At 47.3% G+C, this 19,110-nt stretch overlaps 2 protein-coding genes and 1 long non-coding RNA gene across 9 annotated transcripts; 2 read left to right on the top strand and 1 right to left on the bottom strand.

Moving 5' to 3' along the window:
- Nucleotides 1-347: 347 nt before the first annotated feature.
- On the top strand, nucleotides 348-8,830 carry dus2 (dihydrouridine synthase 2). 3 transcript variants are annotated; one of them, XM_077567975.1, is made up of 16 exons: nucleotides 419-483; nucleotides 1,226-1,356; nucleotides 1,433-1,478; nucleotides 1,560-1,651; nucleotides 1,719-1,762; nucleotides 1,851-1,911; nucleotides 2,616-2,663; nucleotides 2,769-2,834; nucleotides 3,719-3,789; nucleotides 3,861-3,947; nucleotides 4,352-4,520; nucleotides 6,388-6,509; nucleotides 6,755-6,901; nucleotides 6,973-7,060; nucleotides 7,139-7,212; nucleotides 8,184-8,830. In XM_077567975.1, exons 1-16 carry the CDS (start codon nucleotides 447-449, stop codon nucleotides 8,377-8,379), a joined length of 1,479 nt encoding a protein of 492 aa, XP_077424101.1. In that variant the 5' UTR covers nucleotides 419-446; the 3' UTR covers nucleotides 8,380-8,830. The 3 variants fall into 3 exon arrangements, with proteins under 3 accessions (XP_077424100.1, XP_077424101.1, XP_077424099.1); XM_077567974.1 differs by having other exon boundaries at nucleotides 348-429; nucleotides 6,973-7,212; XM_077567973.1 differs by having other exon boundaries at nucleotides 6,973-7,212.
- LOC144053483 (uncharacterized) lies at nucleotides 3,315-8,434 on the bottom strand. Its single transcript, XR_013294444.1, has 2 exons — nucleotides 7,266-8,434; nucleotides 3,315-7,178 (listed from the first exon to the last, which is right to left on the bottom strand). It is a non-coding gene; the product is annotated as an uncharacterized LOC144053483 (long non-coding RNA).
- Nucleotides 8,831-9,730: 900 nt separating the features above from the next.
- LOC144053945 (nuclear factor of activated T-cells, cytoplasmic 3-like) lies at nucleotides 9,731-19,041 on the top strand. Of its 5 annotated transcripts, XM_077568903.1 has the most exons (12): nucleotides 10,568-10,635; nucleotides 11,172-11,239; nucleotides 11,315-11,603; nucleotides 11,790-12,104; nucleotides 12,820-13,191; nucleotides 13,845-14,007; nucleotides 14,296-14,501; nucleotides 15,394-15,566; nucleotides 15,637-15,777; nucleotides 16,823-16,878; nucleotides 16,963-17,290; nucleotides 18,792-19,041. In XM_077568903.1, the coding sequence occupies exons 1-12, from the start codon at nucleotides 10,583-10,585 to the stop codon at nucleotides 18,911-18,913; spliced, it is 2,286 nt and encodes a 761-aa protein (XP_077425029.1). In that variant the 5' UTR covers nucleotides 10,568-10,582; the 3' UTR covers nucleotides 18,914-19,041. The 5 variants fall into 5 exon arrangements, 4 of the variants coding, with proteins under 4 accessions (XP_077425030.1, XP_077425029.1, XP_077425031.1 ...); XM_077568904.1 differs by lacking the exons at nucleotides 10,568-10,635; nucleotides 11,172-11,239 and adding an exon at nucleotides 9,731-10,394; XR_013294554.1 differs by lacking the exons at nucleotides 10,568-10,635; nucleotides 18,792-19,041 and having other exon boundaries at nucleotides 10,742-11,239; nucleotides 14,271-14,501; nucleotides 16,756-16,878; nucleotides 16,963-17,064.
- Nucleotides 19,042-19,110: the final 69 nt, after the last annotated feature.

The following is a 19,110-nucleotide window of genomic DNA, read 5'->3' as shown; positions in this document are numbered from 1 at the left end:
ATAACTTGTCATGATAAAATGTGAAATGTATTGTATTGTAATGTGGTCGTGAATTATTTTTTTCTGGTGTGGCAGCAATAAACTTTCCTAAATGTGCACATTTTTTCTACTGTAAATTATTTCACGTCTTAAAAACGCAATATTGTTATTTTTTGTAAAACGAGTGCAATCACATTCTATTTATGCTTCTAAACAGGAATGGTTTCAAGCCACATTAAAATTGCAACTATTTACATTTACGACGTGTTCTTACTTTAGTTTTGATTACTTTTCCTTTTTTAAAGTAAACTTGTTGAGATCAGTCGTCTCGATGTTTGTTTTTTGTAATCGACAGTCTGCACGCACAAGCGTGATGACGTCACCTGACCAGGAAGTAGCGCAGCGCTGCACGAGTGCGCCACTTTTGCCCAATCGGACGTTTTCATGTTGGTGAGTCTGCGAAGCACATGCAACATCGTGTCGACGCTCTTTTGTACCATTTGTGTGAGTCTGATGTAACGTCGTGTCGCTCCGGTGCCAATTGAAGGAGCTCAAATGCGAGCATTTAACTCGAACTGACTGAGCCGCCAAACGCCACTCAGAAGAGTTCGACTTTTGATTCCGTTCGAGATTCGACTTGCGAGCAGACAAAATCTTTTTGACAACGTTACGCCACAGTTGTTTTGGCTTTTGCTTTGCTTTGCTTTATCTCATTTGATTCCGTTGAAATGTGATTTCTCTTTGGCAGAAGTCTCATGTTCTGATCTGTAGTCAAATGCTTCTACTGTTGGTAAAAGAAATATAGATGTATTTATTGATCTATTCATAATTGGCACGTGTGAGCAAACGTTCCTACTATTCGGCGTAATTGAACTTCTATTTCAGCAAATTACAATGATGTGGTGCGTTCAGGGACGCGACGAGTTTTGCCCGGATGTTGTCATTGAGATGAGGATGAGCAAAGTTTCGCCGTGGTTGTGACACGAGACCACATTTGAAAGGTCTTGGTCTTGTCTCGGACGCCACTCCTGGTTTGGACTTTGTTCATGTTTGGTCCCAAAAAAAATACAAAAAATCGTCGTTTCAAATTTTCAATTCATGTGTTCCAACGTTTTGTGGTCTGAGGCAAGTCTTGTTGGCGGATAATGCGAGTCTGCCTGATTGGTTGACCTCCAGTTGGTGAAATATGTACATTGCGATCAAACATCCGACTTGAGTCCATTTTATGTTCTGGTGCTGCGTTCAGGGACTGACGCGGACATGGCTAACAGGCTGAGTTTTGCAAACATCACCGCCTTGGCCCCCATGGTGCGGGTGGGCACGCTGCCCATGAGGTTGCTGGCGCTGGACTACGGGGCTGATGTGGTCTACTGCGAGGTGAGGGCGGAGACAGAGGTCAGAGGTCAAGGGCCGCTTCCAGCCTTCATCTGCGTTTCTTGCGGTTGTCTTGCAGGAGCTGATTGACATCAAGATGGTGCAGTGCCGCAGGGTGGAGAATGGTGAGTGACGGCGCCGGGAACAGGAAGTGTGTGCGCGGGCGTGTGTGACGGGCGTGGCCTGTGCGTGCGCATGCTTGGCAGAGGTTCTGCAGACGGTGGATTTTGTGGCGCCGGATGACCGCGTGATGTTCAGGACGTGTGAAAGAGAGAAGCGGCAGGTGGTCTTCCAGATGGTGAGACGAGACGTGACGCGACGCGCACGCGTTCCTCTTGACGGCAGACATGTTTGTGGCGTTGCAGGGTACGGCTGACCCGGACCGAGCCCTCGGCGTGGCCCGACTGGTGTGAGTTCTTCATCTTCCTTGGGGGCGACGTGTCATGAAAATCCAAATGTTTCTCCATCTCATCAAGAAAATTGCGATTGTGTTTCAGGGAAAAGGACGTGGCGGCCATCGACGTCAACATGGGCTGTCCCAAAGAATATTCCACCAAGGTCAGTTGAAGAGCGTTCGGACCCAGCAATGCATCGCCCCCCCCCCAAAAAAATCTGATTTCTAATTTGAATCCGTTCATTTTGTTGTGAACACGCAAAAATGCAGACTTGGGCCTGGGCCATTATTGGCGCCGATATTGGGCATTTTGACAATTTTTATTTTTATTTTTTTAATCTGACGGCCGATGTAAGGTCAATCGAAAAGCATTTCTTTCAATTTGGAGTTTTCTTTGGATGCTTCCGACCCGAGGAACCTTCGGAACCATTTGTTGTTGTTCGACATTAAAACTAAGAAATGCGCACGTTTAAGATTTCAGCTATTTGTATTTTTGGGCCCAAAATATTGACTTGCTTTAAGTTTCCTTTGAACTTTTGAGGACGTTCTGATAACGTTGGGAGCTCTTTTGTTAGAAATGGAAAAGTTCTACGTTTGGAAAAGTCTGACAACTTGTTGACTAAACAAGCTTCAACAGAGTCAAGATTGGCGTTTGTATTTTGGAAAACGAATATTTTCATGCCCTTTTTTCAAATTTTTATTTTTATTTTTTACTGCAAATGAATATCGGTCTCCTTGACTACTAATAATCGGCAACGTATCGGCCCTGAAAGCAACCCATAAGGTTGTAAATGTTTGTCTTGACGAATGTGGCCGGATTTCAACGCCACCGCTTTGCCGTTGACGAGCGCGCCGTCTTGTGTCGCAGGGCGGGATGGGCGCGGCTCTGCTGTCGGATCCCGACAAGATGGAGGCCGTGAGTGTTGTGCGCTTTCCGACAAGGCGCTGGTCGTCGCTGGCCTCCGCTGGCCTCCGCTGGCCTCCGCTGGGGACGTTGTGACCTCCGTCCCTGTTCCTGCAGATCCTCAGCAAGCTGGTGGGCGGCGTGTCCTTGCCCGTCACCTGCAAGATCCGCATCCTGCCCTCGGTAAGCGCCAGCGCTCGCAATTCTCAACACTTGGTTCTGTCGGGTCGGCGCTGCGCCTCGCTGACCATCAATGACAGCAAATCGGGCTGATGTCACCGTTTTTAAACAGCACGGCACAAAATGAAGCTTCGAGAGAGCAGAGGCCGATCCAGTTTCATTTTGAGGAAAAACAACTTTTTCAGTCTGTCAACAAGTGGCTACTATGGCGCTATGCTAGCAGCTAGTAAGTTAGCCAGCATTAGTTAGCGGTCGGATTAACATTCTTGTTGGGACGTTCTAGCCATGAATCCGCCCGCTGTCGGTCCCATGTGTTTGGGCATGTTTTGAAAGGGGGGGTGTCACGTGACTGTGTCACGTGACAGATGTGACAGATTAGCAGAGACAGGATTTGACAAAATCATATATTTCTCGTTTGTCTTCATCAACTAAAACGTCCATAGGTTTAAGTCCAGTTTTTATGAAGTCACGTACGTTTTCGTCTCGTCTTCATATTGATTCAGTTCCATTTATTGTTTATTAAAATAAGGCTTTTAGTCTTGTCTAGTTTTAGTCCAATGAAAAATGTGTGTTGACCAAATGATTTTTGTTTGTTTTTTGTTGACGAAGACAAGTGTGTTTTTGTTTTTGTGTTGTTTTGTGGCTTTTCAAAGCGATGGTGTTCCAATTGCCCGGCCCAAAAACTTGCTCAATTTCACATTTGAAGGCGATAAGTTTGACTTTGAGCAAAACAAAAGCAAGCGATTGCAGTTCAAGTCCTTCCTATTTTTGATGTCTGCTACTAAACGACTTCCGAGCTACGCGACGATGCTGCCCTTCTTCTCGATATCGTACTTCCCACACGCACACACAAAAGGCATATTTCCAAAAAAGACCCACGATTGCAGCTGGAGGACACGCTGACGCTGGCGCGGAGGATCGAGAAGACGGGCGTGGCCGCCATCGCTGTGCACGGCAGGTGAGCTGACGGCGGCGCAGGCGCAGGCGCCATGACGCCGCTGATGTGTCCTTGCGCTGGCGAGCGTGCAGGTTCAAGGACGAGCGGCCCAGACATCCCGTCCACTGCGACTTCATCAGCGCCGTCGCGCACGCCGTCTCCATCCCCGTCATCGCCAAGTAAGCGCACAAAACGCGCCTCGGTCACGCCGAGAGAAGAGAAGCGCAAAATGAAAACTGAAATGGGGAAGAAAAAATGAAATCCAAGAAAAATGAGAGAAAATGTTTGAAAAACAAACAAACTGCAATGACATGAGTTCTGTCACTGTTGAATCGTTTTACAATCGATTCCTCTACCAATTATTCAATCAATGAATCAACTCAACGGATTCATTTTCGTTTTGCATGAAAGTATTACAAAAGCATATTTTTCCCTTTATGAACTAGTGATAGATTTACTTTACAGTAAAAATGCTCTTTTTTAAAACTCCGCTTCTAAGCTTAAGGCATGAATGTAGACATTTAAAGCCCTTTTTTGTTTTTTTAAAGGTGTAAAAAGATTTCCCACGTGTGTGCGTTTTCAGCGGGGGCTCCCTGGACCTGGTGAAGACCCACGACGACATCCAAGCCTTCAAGGAGGCCACGGGCGCCTCGTCCGTCATGTTGGCGCGAGCCGCCATGTGGAATCCGTCCGTCTTTCGCAGCGCCGGACCGCTTCCTCTCCACGACGTCATGATCCACTACCTCCGATATGTGAGTCCGTGGAGCGACACGTCTTCTTCTTCCTTTTTCTTCCTGTCAAAACAAAAACTTTGGAGAAAACGCAATGCTGATGAATCCGATCCGATATTTTGCTGCTGCAAATATTTCATTTTTCATGTTTGGTGTCAATCGGCAACGTTTGTGGCCGACGCGCCAAAACCAACGTAGGGTTGATTTTGCAAGATTGATCGGACCCTCGTCTAATGTTTGTAAAAAGCTAACAGACAATAATTACTGTGTACATGAAAACCAAAATTCAAAGCAAAACAATTTTGACAATTTCCCACAAGCCTTTAGCTGCCCAGCCGAGGTGCCTGATGTCAAATACACAAATTACAAATGCAGCAATGACTCATTGGGGCAGCGTTTTTTCCACCTGTGATATTTCTGTCCGCTATCTTCATCTCCAACGTAGGCTTCCATGTGTTTAACCCCTCGGCGCTAATTTTATTTTGATTGAATTCTTGTAATTTTGCCAAAATCCGGCATTTCCTTTGAAGTGAGATAACTTAGTCATTTATGAAGTGTTCACTGGCATCAGAACTATCTATTCATATATAGTTTTAAAAAGAGAGTTTTTTTTTAATGCCCCCTATGGACAACAATAGCAGTATTATGCTAATAGCAAGACTAACTATGCTATATATATATATAAAATAAAATAATAATTTGAATATTTCATATGACATATTTAGAGGCTTGAATAAGTCCATAAGTCATAACACTAGAATTTTTTATGCATGCCCAGTTTTCACACAATGGCAGTTTTCCGAATAGCACAAAACTCTTGTAATTTTGCCAAAATCCGGCATTTCCTTTGAAGTGAGATAACTTAGTCATTTATGAATATTTTTTCACTTTCAACCTCTCAAAATGTTCAGTGGCATCAGACCTATCTACACATATAGTTTTTTTTCTTTTTTTTTTAATGCCCCCTATGGACAACAATAGCAGTATTATGCTAATAGCAAGACTAACTATGCTATATATATATATAAAATAAAATAATAATTTGAATATTTCATATGACATATTTAGAGGCTCAAACAAGTCAATAAGTCATAACAATAGAATTTTTTGATGCATGCATTTTGTATTCATTTATTAGCCTTTGGCGCCACCTAGTGGATTTTTGTGTTAACACTCTAAAGACACAAATTCCTCTATTTTCATGTTTATGACTCGTCAAAGAAGCGATTGCATCAGTAATCACGGAAAATGCATTATAACACATCAGGTTTACAGCACATCAAAAACTGTGATTTATAACGGGAGTCAATGAGCCAAAATCGGGCATTATTACAACAACTTGGTGTGAATCTCTCCCTCCTGTTTGGTAATAATTATAAATGACAGCATGGCGCCAATTTGAACTTCTACATTTTTAAACAATCCTGGTAAAATGTCAGGTCCCTAGTGTATTTTTTTCAAATGCTTTTTCTTAGATGAAACACAGAAAGACATAAAAAAAATGCCAGAAAATGGACAAATAACGCCCACGGGTTTAAAAAAACAAACAAAAAAAACGGCGACCACAAAATCCACGTCGGGGGAAAATAAAAAATCCACGCCGGGACCATTTTCCCAAGGACCTCTCACTTTTTAAAAGACACCAAATTCAGGAATTTACAACAATGACCTCTTGTGAAGAATCCATCTTTTGCCAAAGTGTCACCACATTGGAGGGGCAACGCTCTGTTCTGTTGTGGTAATATCAAATTATAGCCTAGGGGGCGCCAAAAGTCACACGCTACAGTGGACTGGACTGGTTTGGATTTTCGCCACAGAAACTTGACTCAGTTGAAAGCTGCGCTGCGGACGCCGTGATGACGCCGTCCCTCGACTTTCCGTCATGCAGGCGCTGCGCTACGACAACCACGCCTTCAACAGCAAGTACTGCTTGTGCCAAATGCTGCGGGACAAAGTGGAGTCGCTCGTGGGGAAACGCGTGCAGGCCGCACAGAACAACCGGGATCTCAGGTCGCACCCGTGCACAATCTGCAATACGGGAGCTTGCGAGGTGGCAAGTCCACATCCAGAAAGTCCAGAACTGCTCATTTACCTGCTAGCTAGCGAGCTAAAGCCAAAGTGTGGCAGGGGTCGGACTTTCTGGATGTGGGTTCGCCACCTGCGGCGAACCCGTTTTTGACCTCCTTCAAAGCGCTAGCAGGAATCCAAAAGTCTTTCAGGTGTCAAACGTGCTCAAGTGTGCTTGCGCGTTCCAGCGAGGCGTACGGTCTGGACGACTTGTTCGAGCAGACGCAGACGGAGCAGGAGGCCCGACGCGACGCCCTGCTGAGTCCCGAGCGGCGGCGCGACGACGTCGTCGCCATGGACGGAGACGTCGCCACCATGGCGCTCAAGTTCCAACGGTACCGTTGCGCTCGGAAGGAGGAAGAAAAGCAAAGCCTTGAGTGACGTGATGTTTGTTTGTGGGAAGCAGACGAGAATATCCGCCTCAGCTCACGCCCAAGATGTTCCTTCTGGAGTGGAGCCGGCGGCAAAAGATGGCGCAGCCCACGTATCAAACTGTAAACACAACAAAAAAGAGCACAACTTCATTCAATGAGAACAAAAGGCAGCAAAATCTTTTCCCAACTTCCATCCAGGTGCAGCGTGCGCAGGATCGAGCATTCCAATCAACTGTGACTGTGGAAGACAAAAAGTACAGATCGTCGCTCTGGTCAGTACGCGGCGTCGCCATCGCGGCAACAGTTGGATGTGATTGCGCAATACCTTCGTTCGCGCGTGACTTGTGTCTACTTTGGGACGGAAAAACATTTGGAACTTGCTCTAGCGCACAGACACAAATTGATCAGTTGGCTTTTTAAAAAAAAAAAAATTACCCAAGATGCACATGGAAAAAACGTGACGAAAAATAAGACATTAAGGATGGCCAGCAGGTGGCAGCATTAGGTCTCTTAAAAGAGACAATGACATGCTCAACAACATGGCGGATCTCTAGAATTGTCATTCTTTACCAGCAGCTTGTGATGGATCAAAGTGATTGTCATGCTAACAAACGAGAGAAAAGATGACAGCGATGAGTGCAATTTGGAAGTGATGACGTCATGTACGCACATACGCACGCTCACACGCACTCGATGCATCGTCGAGGTCTCGGCAGATACTTAAAAACAAATCACTCGCAATCGACGGGGACGTCTCTAGTCTAATCTTTCTTTTTGTTGTGTGTGTGTTCGCGTATGTGTCATAGAAGATCAGTCGGTACGTTCCGTTTTTGTTTGTAAACAAGCGTGAACCGGACATTTGGCTGCCGTTGCTTTGTGACTTGCGTTCTGTCGAGTGGCAGTTAGCCGTTGAATGACGTCACTTGGGGCTCACCAGGCCAAAGCAGTCGAGCCAAGCAGCATCCACCCAACGCCAGCCACTCTTGTTCAACTGGACCCTTCCAATCGATTGCTTTGGTCTGCCGTCTCTCAGCGAGCAAGACATGACGTTTTGTAGCGCCAGATTGAATTGACAGCCGAATATCGAAATGGCATCTGAATGGCGAACGTTTCAAGTTGTACATTGAATACTTTGATGGTAGTGAGATTCCGCGTTGGTGAATTGGATGGCACGAATACGCTTCGGTCGAGAAGTCAATGGAGGCGGCCACCGTTTGTTTTTTGTTTTTTTGTCCTCTCCCAGGGAAAAGTCAAAGAAGTTTGCCGAGCAGGCGTCCGCCGTGGTTTGTCTGCGCGCTCTGGGAATTCCGGAAGGTCGCGTGGGCGAGGAAAATGGCGGACGGCGGGAGAAAAGGAAGATGGCCGACAACCGCGACTCGGACGAAGAAAAGCGGAAGAAACAAACGGTGGACGGCGATCGGGACACCGGCAGCTTGTGAAGGCAGAAACGTGGAGCCAATGCTGCACGTTGGACTTGTTTTAATGTCCTATCATACAAACAAATATGGGCAACATGAAAATGCTTTCCATTTTGTCACACACACAACTTGAAACTCTCACTCAACTTACTTACGACTTGAATTTGATTTCGGGAAGGTGAGATATGTGTGTTTGTGTGTGACCTAAATGTCAATTGCGTTGTAAGCGTACAAACGGCTGCTAGCGTTTGATTTTGCTGGAACTTTTTGTTGTGCTTTAGCCTGCAATGTGCACATGTGGCCGACGGGGGGCAGCATCATTTTGTGTGGGAGAAACCCCAGTTGAGCTCTCAAGTCAACTTCATAATGCAACAACGGTCGAAAAAGATCGATTTATTTTTTATTTTTTTTTGGTCTAAATCGTGTACCAACATCTGCTGAATGTTATGTTAAAATGAAATCCTCCGTTTGACTTGTTTTTCTTTTTTCCCCTTCTCCCTATTTTAGCAAAAAGTAGCTAACGTAACGGTGTTGTAATCAAACTACTGATCTGAACATATGAGTGGCTAGCCGACAGGCCGCCATTGCTCCTACCAAGAAACGTTTTAGCGGCATACCGTCCTATAAGTTTACAGTATCCAAATGGCCTATGTGCCACGGAGGAGGCGGGGCTTCCGGGTTTTCACCCATCAACTTTGTTTCCGGTTTGTGACGTGTGGGACTTGTGCCCCGCAATTGCGTGTTCCCGTCGACGGGTGCGAGGCTGCGAGTGTGTAGTGTCCGTCTCAGTGCCCGAAGCATTTCAGATAGCCGAGACGAGCGGGAGCCCCGGAAACGGCGCTGACGACGTGTAACACCCAGAAGTCCGTGGCATCGACCCCATTGGAGAACAGGCTGAATAGGGGGACTCCAGGACCGGGGTTGAGAACACTAGAGCAGTGGTAGGGAACCCTGGTCCTCGAGAGCCACTGTCCTGCCTGTTTTCCACGTCTCCCTCCACCAACACACCTGATTCATGAACAAGATCGTTTTCAGGCTTCGCTGATCATTTGAGTCAGCTGTGTTGGAGTAAAGAGACATGGAAAACCAGCAGGACAGTGACTCTTGAGGACCAGGGTTCCGAAGTCCAAACAAACCTACATGGGAAATATTTACCATTGATGAAAAGAAAGGTGCAGAGAGACTAAAACATTTTTTATTCTCCGTTGTGAGGTCATCTATATTTCTTTTTTGTTTTGTTTAAAGGTTAACGATGATACGTCACATGACCAAACTCAGACGGGTGAGCCGTGATTGGTCCTTCCCTGTTTCCCGAGCACCTGGGATGTCATTTTCAGTCGACAGGGAGTGGCAAAATGTGTTTTTAATTATACGTGAAAACTAGTGAAGTTATCAAAGTACTTCTAGACAAAATACGAACTTTTTATTGCTGAAAATGGCTACAATGAGTCAAGCACACTTAATCAAATTCTGATCGGAGAACACGCCCGATCAATGACGTCACTGTCGGGCCGCTTCGCGTGGCGTTCACACCCCTCGGGACTGTCAAAGAATGTCGCAGTAAAATGAGGACAAACGGCTGAGTGAATATTATTTAGAGACAACGTGTGATGTCCTTCACATTTTACATACATGAGATACAAAGTTAAGTTGGCTCGTGTAGCTAAATTGTAATTCAATTAATTCCACGCTGAAGCGAGTGTTAGCCGACCGAGCCGACCTGAACGCAGCAACTCAGCGCGAGGGGTGCAAATGAACTTGTGTTTGAAGTTAGCGTAACAAGTCAAGTCATCCATTTGGACGTCCCTGCGACCTCAAATTGGCGTCACCGCCATAACAAAGTTGCCACTGAACCTCTTGGAAGGTCGCACATCGATTGACGTCACGTCCCACGTTGTCAGAAGTGAGAAACGAGCGAGACCGACACAAACTTTTGCGTGTGTTTTGGGGACTTTCGGCTTCGATGTCCTCCTCAAAGTGCGCGGAGGAGTTGGACTTCGGACTCATCTTCGAGGAGGACAGCGGACAAAATGAAGGTTAGTCCGTTTGGGGTCCTTTTTCCAACTCGTTTGAATTCACGTCAAGTGGACGTCACTTTGCCTTAATTGGGCCGGATCTTGCAAATGGGGTCGTCGGCATAAGGGAGAACCCCGAAACAAAAATTCAAAACGTCCTGAACCTGTTCGGTGCGTTAGTTTACATCAAACTATTCTTTTGGGGAAATATGTCCTGCGATGTGCTCGTCTGCGCGGCTCCTGGTCGAAACACGTCGTCCAAGTATGCTTACGATTTATTTTGAAAGGTAGAAGAGGAAGTGCGGAGGTCTTGTGTCGTGAATATGACACGTCCAGCTGTCAGCTGTGGAATTCTGCTCCATTTTTAAATTGCGACTGGTGGGGGTTGACTTGTCACTTGTACGAGTAGTTTGTTTGTTATGATTGTCTTACTTGACTGGTGGATTGTTCAGTGAACTTTCTTGCATTTTTGCACGCTTGTCAACTGAGCAGGCGGACAAAAGCAAACTTGCAGATTTGGCTCCAAATATCACAACTCTCTCAAAATTCATAGGACAATGTTTTCCATGTTATAAATTCTATTCCATCAGTCAGAGCAGAGCTTATTTACAAATATCAAATCATATCCAAGATTCTCGGCCTGTTTGAGATGCCAGATTTTTTTGACCAATTAAACAGCTTGGAAAAGCACATTTTCTGGACATTGTCTGTCTTGCTTACCCAAATGATTTTGTAAAACTAATGAATGGACATCAAAGGTTCTAAATCAATAAACAAATGGTGTCATTGGATGTTTAGGGTTATTTGGCCCGGCGCCAGTTTGTCAACGCACTACTTGTGTTCGATTGTCTCCAGGATGACATCATGTATGTAAATGTCGCTCCCTGCTAAGCCACAAGTTTGCCATGCAAATGTTGACGAGGGTTGCCGTCTCCTGCCAGGTCTCCATCATCATGTGAGGACGCCACCGTGGCCTACGCCGGCCCCTCCCCCCTACGGGCAAGACGCAGGGTCGGCGTTCGGCGCCCAGGGGAGCCCGCTGGCGTTCCACTGTCCCAGCATCCAGATCACCGCCATCGGCGCCCCCAACGGCAACAACGACGGTGGCGGCGGCGGCGGCGGCAGCGGCGGCGGCCACCCCCAGTTGGGCGCGCAAGGCAGGGCGTGGCCCAGAGACCAGCTGTACCTCCCCATGGACCCGTGCTACCGTGACTCCACCTTCTGCCCAAGGTACAGTCAGATACAGTTGACCCTCAGCAACATCTGCGGATTTGCATATTGGTCGATAAAAACAAAACAAAACGTATCTTCAAATATTTTGGATTGTTTCCCCCGTATTATTCGAAACTTTCCAAATGAGCCAACTTTCTCGAAGATGCACGCCAAGTGGAATGTTGTGGTTTGTCGTTGCCGCAGCCCGTGCAGCAGCCTGTCGTCACGCAGCTGGATGTCGGACGTGTCGTCCTGCGACTCGTTCTCGCACGCCGTCAACGAGGATGTTGACGGCGATCTTCGTGACGCCGCCCTGCGGCTGGCGATGGGCTCCCCGGGTGGCGGCGGCGGTGGAGTAGGAGGAGGAGCCGCCTTTGGGGTGGAGCTGTGGCAGCAGAAGTACCAGAACCCCCAGAACCCGGCCTTCAGCCCAGCGCTGTCGCCTTACCAGTCTCCTCAGCACTCGCCTCGCGCCAGCGTCACCGAGGACACGTGGATGAACCGCTGCCCGTCCTCCAGGTCGCCACGGTTACGGCTAACATCTTTTTAACTCTGTGTTGCTAATCGTATTTTATGGCGCTGATTCCCAAATATGACGCTGTTGGAAATCATCCAATTTCACTTTATTGATCCGAAACTCGTATCCTTTATTTATAACGATATTTACCGGCATATCTTTTGTTATCATTTGCCAAAACCCACACATTTTATTGCAATTCCTCATTTGGGTGTTATACTGCCCCCTGGTGGCCAAAGCGAGAACGCCAGAGCGAGCAGCACAATGAACTGAATTGCAGAACTAATTGCAGTTTTTCATTAGTTTTATTGTCATGGATTTTCAGATAAATCATGTATTTACTGTAATTAAGCATTAGTTTTGGTTTGTGATTTAATTGAAACGTTCAACATTGAAGAAGAATTTGTAGGCACAGAAAGCGAGTACGGTTCAATATTTTCTGTACATTCTTAATAGGGGGGGTTAATTTTTTTTTTTTTATTGACAGTCATGCATTAAAAAGGTAATGAAGCGTGTATATGAAAACCACTTTCATAAAAGCAGAAAGCGAAGATGCTTCATCTCAAGGTGCGACTGCGCCGCGTTAAACGCCAATTGGAGTGAAATTGGATCCTTGTGATCAAAGTTGAGCCAATGAAAACTCTGATTGAAGCAGACAGTGACGTCATCTTGATGAAGTAAACATGGTCCGTCCCTCCGTCCGTGTCTCCCGTGCAGACCGCGCTCCCGCCCCACGTCACCGTGCGGGAAGCGTCGTCACGCCAACGCCGACGCCTTCTCCCGCTCGCCGTCCCCTCAGCGCTCGGCCAGCGTCGCGTCGGGCGCGTCACCGCTCGGCAGCGCGACGGACGACGCCTGGCCGGGACCCTGCGGACACTCCCAGCATGAGCTGGACGTTCCGTCCAAGACCAGGAGGACGTCCGGGACGCAGCAGGTGGGAGATTCGCCGCTGGAGGAAGTGCGTGGCGGCGGGGCGCCCCCAGCAGGTGAGGAGTCGCATGACAGCGGCGGCCTGGCTGAGCTCTTCCTGCAGGTTCCCGCCCACTTCAGCTGGACCGCCTCTAAACTTGGAGCCGCGCCCCTTTTCAGGTACTCAACTCTTTCATGTGGTTCATACATAACTCCCATTGGCTCCTGTTCATGGCCAGACGGGAAGCTGAAACATGGCGGCACAGGAAGTAGAAACTTGAAACTTCAAAGAGGGAGAAAAAGTCGACGGGAGGCAGAAACGTAACTAAACAGGAAGTCAACGGGATGTAGTAATACCACCAGACAGTAAGTAGAGACATGGTGAGACAGGAAGTAGAAACATTGCACGAGAGGAAGCAGACAGGAAGAAGACAGATAACAGGAAGTAGAAACACAAGCAGACAAGCCAGAAGTAGGAACATTATCAGACTGGAATCATAGCCAAAACTAAACAGGAAGTAGAGAGACTGCCAGACAGGAAGTAGAGGCAGGAAGTAGAAACATGACTAGAAAGGAAATTGGAACTTGACTAAACAGGAAGTGTAAAGACTATACCTATACAGGAAGCGGAACCACAGCCAGACAGGAAGTAGAGGCAGGAAGTAGAAACATGACTAGAAAGGAAATTGGAACTTGACTAAACAGGAAGTAGGAACTTGACTAAACAGGAAGTAGAAAGACTATACCTATACAGGAAGCGGAACCACAGCCAGACAGGAAGTAGAGGCATGCCAAGACGGGAAGTGTAGTGATTCCCGGGCCGCTTCTCTCAGAGCGTCGTCTCCTCCCCCTCTGGACTTTCCCCTCCCGAGCGTCTTCGGGCCCAACCGGTTAAGCGTGGAGGCGGAGCCTAGGCCGTACCACCGCGCCCACTACGAGACGGAGGGCAGCCGAGGGGCCATCAAGGCCAGCGACGGAGGACACCCCCGAGTCAAGGTGAGGACCGCGGCACGGGCGAGTTGTCGACAAACGCGACCGGTTGCCGGGCAGCTTTTGCGTAAACCAAACGTCTGCTGCGATTGGCCAGCCTGCAGGTTTTGCCATTTGCATGCCAAATTGTCTTTTGGCCGCTTTCCATACGGCCCCGCCTTCATTTTTCAGTCAGCTCAACATGAGATTGCTGCGTTTGTCTTCATTCCGACAACCTCGCCAGCGTCTGCCCTTTGAACCTTTTGTCTACTTGTGGGACGCCAACGCAGGTCTTTTGCGGTCTTTTGCGGGCAGCTGAGCGGTCCGTGCTGGCGCGCCCCCGCCAGCCTGCTGCTGTTTATGGGCACGGCAGACGAGCGGCAGGCCGTCCGCCCGCACGCCTTCTACCAAGTCCACCGCGTGACGGGCAAGACGGTGAGCACGGCCTGCCAGGAGAAGATGCTGGACGGGACCAAAGTCCTGGAGATCCACCTGACGCCCGACAAGGACATGACGGCCACGTAAGTCCACCTGGCCAGCACAACAAATGTCCCTCCTCCCTTCGTCAAATCACGTATGTCCCTCGTTATGTCTCACATATTATGTCTCCTGTCGTGTCCCCTTGAATTCAGTTATGGCTTCTAATCCATTTATTTTGTCCTCCAATGATGGCCCACGATGTAAGTCCCCGATGGACCGTCATGTCCCATTGTGTCCCCCATGATCACGTTCCCAAAAATATCCAAAATTGGGAAAATTGTTCACATTTCACACAATACCAAAATTCCAACATATGTGAAATGTCCCAAATGCGTGTCATCTACAGTGTTTTTATTGCATTAATTTGCAGCCATTTTGACTGAAGCAACCCCCTTTGCTCCCGGGTGTGCATTTTGACTGATCTTGCTATCAAAACACGAAACCTACCAAAAGGAGGATGAGTCTCTTCTTTCAATAGTTTCGTCATTATTCACCAAACTGTTGAAACCGTGGGGGAAAGAGCTTTTTTTGCAAAATGGCCCTGGTTGATCTCTTGTACTCGGCTGCCTCCTGCTGGCTGTTTTTTGTAAGAACTACCACTGCTTGAAGCGACTTCTTCAGGTCTGATGCTGCATTGAAGCCTTCTGTATGCTCTTGAATAAAATCGATATGAAAAATGTATCAATCCGATTTGTGATTAATGATAAAACTTGGCTATATTCTAAAGCTAATTGCTGCAAAACGGAAACTGATAGAAAGATCCTTTCTTTCCTGATGAAAGAAGAAACTCTCATCTTTCTTTTGGTAGCTTCCACGTTTTGATACAACACAATATTGTGGGCCTTGCAAAATCCGTCCAAATCCAGCTGGGAGCGAAGGGGGTTGCTTCCGTCAAAATGGCTGCCAGTCAACGAAACGTTTTGTGTTGTTCAGCATGGACTGCGCGGGAATCCTCAAGCTGCGCAACGCCGACATCGAGCTGAAGAAAGGCGAGACGGACGTGGGCCGCAAGAACACGCGTGTTCGCGTGGCCTTCCGGGTGGCGCTGCCGCGCTCGGACGGCTGGACGCTGTGGCTGCAGACGGCCTCGCTTCCCATCGAGTGCTGTGGGTGGCGCCGCCGGCGTCGTCCGGCCCCATGGCCTCCTCGCCGCTCACGTTTGTTGACGCCTTGCAGCGCAGCGCTCGGGTCAGGACCTCCCTGGCGTGCACGAGTTTGCGCCCGGCAGCTGCCGGCGGGAAGGAGGACGGCGACTCGTCATCCGGGGATCCAACTTGTCGTCTCGCTCCAGGGTGGTCTTCGTGGAAAAAAGTCCCGGTGAGCGCTCGTCAGCCGTCGTTGGCGTTCTCAACATTTTTCAGGAATGGGCTCTCACCTTGACGTCGGTTCTGATCGTTGGCAGAAGCAAATGACAAAAAGCGCAGACATTTCAAACATCTTTTTTGCTGCCGGTATTTAAAGGCATACTCGGCCATTCATTTATTATTATTATTTTTGACGTACAACGAATGAATACCTTCAAAAACAACCAATCACGGCTCACCCGCGTTCTGGATTTGCTCATGTGACGTTTGCCAGCCGAGCCGTGATTGGTTGTTACCTGACGGTCTGTGATGTCGTTTTCAGTCGACAGCATTGCAACTATTGACTGACAATTTTTTATTTGCTGGGTTTTACAACAAAGACGAAGATTGGGAAAAAAATTTTTTTTGGACTGATGAATTATGGAGCAATTAATTTTCTTGTGTTGTCAACGTATTATTCCTATTTTTCCAGGGATTGACGTTTTTGCCGACTGACTACTTTCCCATTTGATGCAAACCGTTTCAACTGAAAGCGATTCCAGAAATTGACACATTTTTCACCTGCAAAATTCCCAACCATTCCCAATGAGACATTCAACAACTTGTTGCCCTCCCAAATTCAAAATGTTGAAAATTCATCAGCGTGGCAAACATTTCCAACCGTCCCAAAATTGCAACGACAAAAAATCACTTGTGCGTCTTATCTTTTGGATTTTTATTGCTCTCCTCCTTCAAACGTGCCAACGACGAATTCGTCATCGCTTTTCCCCAAATTGTCCCAATTTCCCAATTCACAACCTCCGATTTTCACATTTCATCCCTGATGATTCGTCCACAAATGTCAACATCGCGACGACGACTTGAGAGCAGCTGGGCTTTTATTTTGAAAAGCCTTGTCTCAAGCTTTTACGCTCAACGCGACCACATTTTTCCCCTTTCTTGCTTTTCGCTGGACTGAATTTTGAATTTGGGGTCAAACGGGTTCATACAGAAAACAGGACGCAAGTCAAGTATGAGCTCTACAAGGGGCGTGTCCTAACTCACTCGCTTGCTGGCAGATGGGCGTGTCCTTTGGGAGACGGACGCCACGCTTGTGCCTGAAACCAGCAGCAGTGTAAGTGGCGCTCAAAACATGGACGTCCGCTACGACCGTCACCTGATGATGACATCAACGTGTTTTTGTGTGTGCGTGCGTCAGTCCAGCCTCACAGCGTTGATTCCCGCGTATGAGCGCGACGCCAGCGTTCCGGTGCACGTGCTTTTCTACGTGTCCAACGGCAAAAGGCGGCAAAGTGCTCAGCAGAGTTTCACATACCTGCCGGGAGAGCCGTCAAAGTTGACGCCTCCCGCCCCCCTCCGCAAACAGGAGCCCTGGGAGGTGGGGCCGGCGAACTGCCACGGCGGGGCCCTCCGTCAACACCCCGGCGAGCCGCCGTGGCACGTCGTTGAACGGGAAGCGGAGGACGCTCTGCCGGCTTCTCTGCCGGCTTCTCTGCCGGCACTGCAGGAGATCACGCTCGACGACGGTAAGATGGCATCCTGCTCGTCATCTTCTTTTTCACAACGTCGTCCTTTCAATGTGTGACGTGTCGGTCGAAAAGAAGTCGCTAAGTCAGCTGACGGAATTCACATTTCAACGCAGGTAACAAAATCCAGAGCGCCAACGTGATTAGGGCCCGACCGATATGCGTTTTTTGAGGCCGATGGTGATTTTTGGCAGAAATAAAAATATGGATTGACGATGACAAATTAATCTGCAGATTATTAACCAAATGCATAAAATGATCCCCCTCCCCTATTCCTTTTCAATAAATATCACTTACGCACACATTTTCGCTATTAAGATTCTCTGCTTTGATGACAAGTCCATATGACCTTATCACAAAATTACTATACAAGGTTATTGTATAGATTTGTGTCAATAATCAAACCATTCTTACTTGTTCACAACTACTGTTCTTTGAATCCTTGAAATATCAACTTTAAATATAACTTGAAAGCACAATGACAACATACAACACTAAGAAAGTGAAATAAGAATGGAATAAAATAAAAATAATGGCAACTGAAAAAAAACGGTAAGAAATAGACTGTTCCTGTGCGTTTTGGCCTCTTGGAGGCAGTGTGGTGCCGTGCAACCATGATGTACACACTTAATGTGAGTAAAGAAGATAGAAATGGAATTCTATCAAAATAACTCGTCTTTTACACATTGGGAAGAATTTGTGCCCTTTGTGTAGTGTTATCTCACCCGTGGGTATGTAGTCCTGCCGCATTTGTGCGTAAATATTCGTTATTTGAAGTAAAAACACTCCCGAAGTCTATGCTAACTTCCTGTTAGCATTTGAACGGGATCCTCCCTTTGCTTTTAGCATTAGCGCCAGGCTAGCGCTGTTTTAAAAACGAAGCATGTTTTGTATTTAAATATACAATGAATGTAATTATTATTGTCGTGTGTTTAGTTTTACAGTTAACTCCAAATGCGGTGTCATTAAATAGCTTAAAGGATGCTTAGGGACAACAGAATAACCAGAATAACATACGCTACACACTTACTAGTTGCTAATGTACGCAAGAAAAATGGTACATTCAGGGTACTTTCACAGCGTCGGAAACTTTCGGTTTTTTTCTTCGGTAACGTTTTAAGGGGAAAATAATTGGCCATTTGGCCGATGTTTGAAGGCCAATGATTGTCTGATTATAATTGGTGACCGATTAATCGGTCGGGCCCTACACGTGATGGGGACTTTTGGTGGCTGGAAGTTATTGGCAGACTTCGGAAGTTACGGCACATTCATCGGCTAATGATAGCTCGCAGGCAGCTAGAATGTTCTGCTAACTTGCTACATGGGAGAACATTTCGTTCCTAATCTGGACTCCTCACCGACATGCATCGCTGTCACGTCACAAAAGGAAGACAAAAACAAAACATTTGAACTTGCAAATCAATTTCATGTGAATCGTTCAACTTATTGATGAGATTTTCATGTGAAATGGATCACAACGTCGTTTCCATTTTGCGTGCAGTCAACGAGATCATCGGCAGAGACGCGTGCGGCCTGACCGGCGTCGACCCGTCGGACCCGTCGGACCCGTACCGCCAGAGCGACTGGGACTGCAAGTCCGCTGACGCCGCCTTTCGTTTCTAGCGCCCGCTGGCGGCCAAACGCTTCCAACTTTTCTATTGGCCGCTTCCAAATCCCTTTTTCTACTCCACTTACTGTTTGTGCGCCTCAACTGTTTGCTGTGTTCACAGATTAAAAGCATTATTTCATTACCTTTGCGTGAAATGAATGACAAATTTCCATTCTTCTCATTTCTAGTTTCTGATATCGGCCGCTGTCAC

The sequence above is a fragment of the Vanacampus margaritifer genome, chromosome 6 (assembly GCF_051991255.1).
Source record: "Vanacampus margaritifer isolate UIUO_Vmar chromosome 6, RoL_Vmar_1.0, whole genome shotgun sequence".
NCBI lineage: Eukaryota > Metazoa > Chordata > Actinopteri > Syngnathiformes > Syngnathidae > Vanacampus > Vanacampus margaritifer.
The sequence above is the reverse complement of the archived record's forward strand: the minus strand, read 5'-3'. Positions and strand labels throughout refer to the sequence as shown.